General features: G+C 43.0%; 1 protein-coding gene across 1 annotated transcript in view; it reads left to right on the top strand.

The window, feature by feature from the left end:
• Window positions 1–296: 296 nt before the first annotated feature.
• Window positions 297–6,000, top strand: part of PTCHD4 (patched domain containing 4) — a 180,750-nt gene continuing 175,046 nt past the window's right edge. Inside the window, exon 1 of the mRNA XM_030315675.1 lies at window positions 297–722. Within this exon, the coding sequence (XP_030171535.1) occupies window positions 297–722 (426 nt within the window). The remainder of the gene's footprint in view (window positions 723–6,000) is intronic.

The following is a 6,000-nucleotide window of genomic DNA, read 5'->3' as shown; positions in this document are numbered from 1 at the left end:
CTCATGCGGTGAGAGGGGCGCGGGAGGCGGCGAGGGCGCGGGGAGGCCGGGGAGGGGTGGGCCCCGCGGTGCCCCCGCAGCGCGCTGTCGATATTTGCCCGCCTTGCTGCAACTTGCTGCAGTGTTTGAAAGAGTAGTAGGAGCGCATGGAGGTGGGGCCGGGGAAAGACCAGGCGGAGTGGTTGGGGGTGAGCGCGGAGGGGTGGGGACGCGGCGGTGCTGGGGAGGGGGGCTGGCCCGGAGGGGGGTGGGATGGGGGAGCGGGGGGGGGGTGGCCCGGCGCTTACACATGTCACATGTGCTTTTTAAGACGGCCGGGAGCGCCTGCGAGCTGGATCTGGTGGAGGATGCTGCGGCAGGTGCTTCGCAGAGGGCTCCAGTCGTGCTGCCACAGGCTGGGCTTGTGCGTGAGCCGGCACCCGGTCTTTTTCCTCACCGTGCCCGCAGTCCTGACCATCACCTTCGGCCTCAGCGCGCTCAACCGCTTCCAGCCCGAGGGCGACCTGGAGCGCCTGGTCGCTCCCAGCCACAGCCTGGCCAAGATCGAGCGCAGCCTGGCCAGCAGCCTTTTCCCCCTGGACCAGTCCAAAAGCCAGCTCTATTCGGACTTACACACCCCTGGGAGGTATGGCAGGGTGATCCTCCTCTCGCCACCCGGGGACAATATTTTGCTCCAGGCTGAGGGGATCCTGCAGACCCACCGAGCCGTGCTGGAAATGAAGGTGAACCACAAGGGCTATAATTATACTTTTTCCCATCTGTGTGTGTTGAAAAATCAGGATAAGAAATGCGTGCTGGATGATATTATTTCAGTGCTAGAGGATCTCAGGCAGGCTGCCGTCTCCAATAAGACAACAGCCAGGGTGCAAGTGAGGTATCCCAGCACTAAATTAAAGGTACGCTCCTCCTGCATGCTTCTGCCAATTAAAGAGGCAGCACTTCATTTCTTGCCCTAAACAAGCAAAGAAAATGCAGAGGTCTCATCCTTAAGACTCAGAAGCTAATGCTTCTTTCATTTTGGGGGCGGAGGGGGAAAGATGGGCAACTGAGTGAAGAAAACAGGCAATGAATGGTACGACTAGATATTAAGAAATTCAAAGCCAAACAAAACAAATGCCAAAAAATGAAAAAAAAAAATGGAAAAAAAAAAGTTGTTTCTGAGACCCTGCAATTACATCTTTGTTCAGGGTTAATAAATCAGTGAATGGAAGGGGGAGGGGGAATCCTAAACAATTTGGGGGATTTCTTTTCATTATGGGGCTCGATGTATTTCTTATTACTGATTACACATCCACCTGGTGCCATGTTCACCTATTTACATCTTCAGCCTGGTTTGATTTTGACATGTAGCGATTTTGTGTTTTGGTGCCTTGTGAGTGTGTGTCTGGAAGCAGTGGATATGAATGTAGTAGGGATTTCAGGAATTATGTGTAAGTGTGTTAGCATAGAAAAAGAAGCAGAGACGTTCTATGTGTAAAAATGGGGATGTGCAGGTAACAGATGTTCCCGTAGACTGAGTCCTGTTACCCTCCTTTCCCGTCACAATATCCAAACCAAACCAAGATGATAGCCCAATAGCAAAGAAAAAAGAAAAATTCCACAGTCAGCAGAAGTTGCAAAAAAAAAAAAAAAAAGATTATTTCAGCATTAAACATATTATGCTGTTTGAACTCTCGATTCAAATTTTGTTGCTCAAATGAGATTTCTAAACTCATCCTACACTGTCAGGATTGAGCTGCTGCAGGCAATGAGGCATGCAGTCTCCAGGTGACTGAAGTTTCAGGGACAAATGTGACTTCCAAAAGAGTCACTGCACCATTTGTATGCTCGACCCTGTGTGTGCTCAGAACCTGCACAACGGAGAACTCCCAGGACAGGTGTTTCCCAAGAAGGAGGAATTTTCTTTCTTCTAACGTGTATAAGGCTATGTGTGTGCTTCCATGGAAATAATGGAATAAGAGGGACCTCGTTTGGGTAAATGGATGGCCGAATATCATTAATATTTCTCTTTATGTATTTGAGATAGTCAGCATCTATACACGATTTAAAAATAACTTTCTGGGGTTATTTTAGATACAAAGGCTCTTTACTGTGCATTGAAGGAGAGTTTTGTGCACTTAGAAACTAGGGATTCCTCAGGAAACCTCATAACCTGCCTCCTTTTAACACGTTGTCCTTGTTTAAATGCATCCAGAGGCTGACAGGGTTTCAGCTTTACAAAGCTGAGCAGTCCCTTGGGGTTTACTGAAACTAGACAGATGATTCATCAGCTTGAAATCTAGGTAAGGAAGGGCTTGCCTGCTTCACACTTATCGAAGGAAGCATGATGAATATATGTGGTTGGGCAGCATGCTTTTTGTTACCCGAATCCTTTGCCATCAACATTATCACTTGCTACAGGAAAGGATGCAGTGGAGGGAGAGGTGATCTTCTAGCCTAATCTTTTAACTGAGTTCTTACCTATGCCGGACATCTGGTGTAAAAAGCCATTTGAAACTGTGTCATATTTAAGTTTCAATTTGTTTTCCCTGTGGAGGCAAGTTTGCAGATTATTAACGTGCATTATTAATTGGGTCCCTTATTTCCTTTATTCAGCAGTACTCTCCAGGTGTAAGAGCGTTGGCCAATCAGCCACTGTGAATATTTTGTTTATCCGTCAAAACCATTATGACATTTACAGTATAAACCCCTGAGGTCTTTAATTCACTCATTTAATATTTAGCTGTGCTCCTGTGATTTGCTAGGGGCTCTTGTAGGCACATGAGACAGAATTTGGGGTCAGAAAAACAAGGTTCTTATTCTCACAGGGCTTACAAGTAATGTATGTCAGTATCCTCACTGAGAGTTGCCTGTGAGCAGGGATTCTGCAATCTTTAGGTTCCTCACTGAGCCAACACCATACTAGGCCTATCATTGGCGCTCCATCTAAACTTTTTGGCTGATTGACTGGTGGATCTACATCTTGGTAGGAGTCAGTGTATAATCATGAAAGAATGGAATAATTGATTACAAAGGCCAGTGTAATAGTATTAATAGAATTATTCTATTAACCATAAAAAGAACAGGAAAATTACACCTTGGCTCTATAAACTGTAAAGCCCTATTCTGCTCCATTCTAATGTCAATGCTTCCATACATGTGCTGGCTTGACTCTCACTGCATGGCATCAGTGGGAGTTATAGAAGATAATGTTTGGGAAAATGCATCCTTTGAGTGTCTTCTGAGAGCAGTGGGTCCTCTCAAGCATCCAGATGCAATCTCACACATGCTAATGTAATATAAAATATAATTTGTGGAGTACCGTGGAGAGCTCGAATCCTATCAAAGGGTCTCCAAGGATGTCTAGGTTAAGGGCTCCTTGTCACAGAGCAAAATGAGATGGCCTCTTGTTTTGATTACATGTTATTTGGAGATGATTTTGATTCACATGTGGCAGTGGTTCTCAAGAAGTGTCCCTGGGATGTTGATGTATGGTAAAGTTTGAGAACTTCTGGTGTATGCGATTTGAGGGGAAATTTTGTACTTACCTTTTATGGCCCTCTAATTCATTTTGCTTTCCTCTCTCATACTTGGGTCACCTCTCTTCCCAACTCAATATGGAAAATTTTCATGGTGGAAGATGCCATTGATAGGCAGGGAAGCAGGAGTTGTGGGAAAATGCAAAATAAATAGCACTGGCTGGACAATGTGAGCAGGGATTGGCAATCTCTTGACACGGAAGAAGCAGCAGGTCAGTTCTCAGAGATAGTCTGAAGATGTAGAAACACCGATTGACAGAAAGAAGCGACCAGAAACAGTTCTGACCATTGGAAGGACATCTTCCAAATATCACGAGGACACCCAAGTAGTCCTGAGCACAGAATGGTTTAGAACTTCTGATAAACACGATTATCTTGCCAAGGTGATCCAGAGAAGCAGAGACCTGGAAAGTTGGCTGGTAACAGAGTCTCAGATAAAGTGGTATGAAAAAGCAGGAGTCAGCTTAGAATACTATAGAAGAAATGAAACATACACATTTTCAAAAACTGTGTGGAAAAGATGCCCAAATCTGCAATCCCTACACCTGCCATGATAGGAACTCTATAAGGCTGTCTCTAATTAAAATCTTTATATTATTATATCCATTATCATACTCCAGATGAGGCACGAAGTCATGTCTTATATTCCTTCTATGCTATTTACGTTCCCCCCAACCTAATTCAGTTCTTTATAGATAGTATTCACATCATTGATTAGTCTGTTGATTATTTTGTACATTTGTACTGTAATATCACAAAATTATCATCACTTTTCATACCTCTGTGGCATAATTTTATTTTTAAAGGTAGTCTCTACATTCTCCAGATTACTATAAAGTGTTTTTGGCCCCAATAGTTTAGAGACCTTTTTTTTTCCCCACCTAGTAAACTACATATTGTATAAGTTAATACAATGTGGCTAGACTGAATTTCTAAGTTGAATACATAACATATTGCTGAACCCAGTCTCTTGAATAAAATGAATCAGGTGCTCAAAATCCTTAAGCAAGGACCACTCTGGACTCCAAGATCTTTACTCTGGCCACAGTAAAATGCACAAGTAAAAAGAAGAAGCAGGCAAATGGGGTCCATAGCAAATGGTGAGAAAGAAATGAAGCAGATTTGATTCCCCTGCAGCCTGTTCTTCCCACTAAATTTCATTAATCCCACACCTATGAATAGATGTTGAACTGAAGTGTATGTGCTTCAATATACCATATTTAAGAACAGGAGCAAAGAAAGATCTTCCTGTTTCTTAATAAAGGACAGCACTTCTGTGGGGACATTTCCAGGTTTGGAAGATATTGCCATTGATTATTTCATTCCAGACTCAATGGAAGGGCAACCTAAGCCAACATGGAAAGTGAGGACCAACATTATTTTAGAGATTTCCAAGAAAGTTTGGTTCTTCCAGACCTCTTTCCCTAATTTATTCTAAAATCTTGTAAGACATCCATGTCAGAGTCTTCTCTCAGGATATTTTGATTTAAGCTTACCTTCCTGATTCTGTCTCTTGATGGGGGAAAACATTGCTACCTTACTGAATGTTCAGATTTATTGTGCTTTATACATAGCATATTATTGTTACAAGTTTGTGAGTCAGGGGAGTATTTTTATTCTCATTTTATAGGTAAGGAAGCTAACGACCAGGTTAAATGACTTGTACAAGGTCCCTGAGATAGTACACGTTGGAGCTGGGATTTGAATACAGGTGTCCATACTGAATTCTTAATCACAATACTACATTAGGTCCCATCACGCTCTGCGCCATTCTTTGTAACAACAGGCCTTTGTCTAAGAAAAATCTCGTGCCATAATTCCCAAGTCATCTCAGATCTGCATTAAAAGACCACTATTGATCTTTCACAGTGTCCGCTGGCTCACTCAGATCCACTAGTTCATAAGATGGGGAAAAGAAGCTTCACTTCTCTTATTCATCCATAAGGGAGTGAAACTTCCAGTCTGGGCAAACCCCTACTGTATGCTGACCCAGGAACCTGCTGCAAATTGTTTAGCAAATGCCTCACTGGCCAATGATTTCATCTTTAATATCATTTCACGTCAACTCAAAACAAACCATGGCGAGGCTCCTTGATCAACTGCAAGTGGGAAACCTACAGTGTGGTACAGTTTTCAGATAGGGTATTTTGTCCCAGACAAGCTTGGGTGTTTTTGTCTTAAATTGGCATCAGGAAAAATAATTGATGATATAGGTTGGGATAAGACAATGGGGAGTAAATTGGGAAATGTTCAGGAGCTCTAAGTTCTAAGCCCAGTTCTTTAAAGATCAGTTGTGTGTTAATGGACAAATCCCATCACCAATCTGGACTTCAAGTTCCAGCATTCTGATGTAACGTTCCACTAGGTAGTAGATGACTATCATTACGGTGGATTTGGGAATATATTCTAGAATATTTTTCCTGTGGAATAAAGTAGATGTGTTTGGTTAGATCTGAACTATGCTGTTCAATAGTGGTAATCA

This window comes from Lynx canadensis, chromosome B2, assembly GCF_007474595.2.
Source record: "Lynx canadensis isolate LIC74 chromosome B2, mLynCan4.pri.v2, whole genome shotgun sequence".
In the NCBI taxonomy this organism is placed as follows: Eukaryota; Metazoa; Chordata; class Mammalia; order Carnivora; family Felidae; genus Lynx; species Lynx canadensis.
This window is presented reverse-complemented; position numbering and strand designations above follow the sequence as displayed.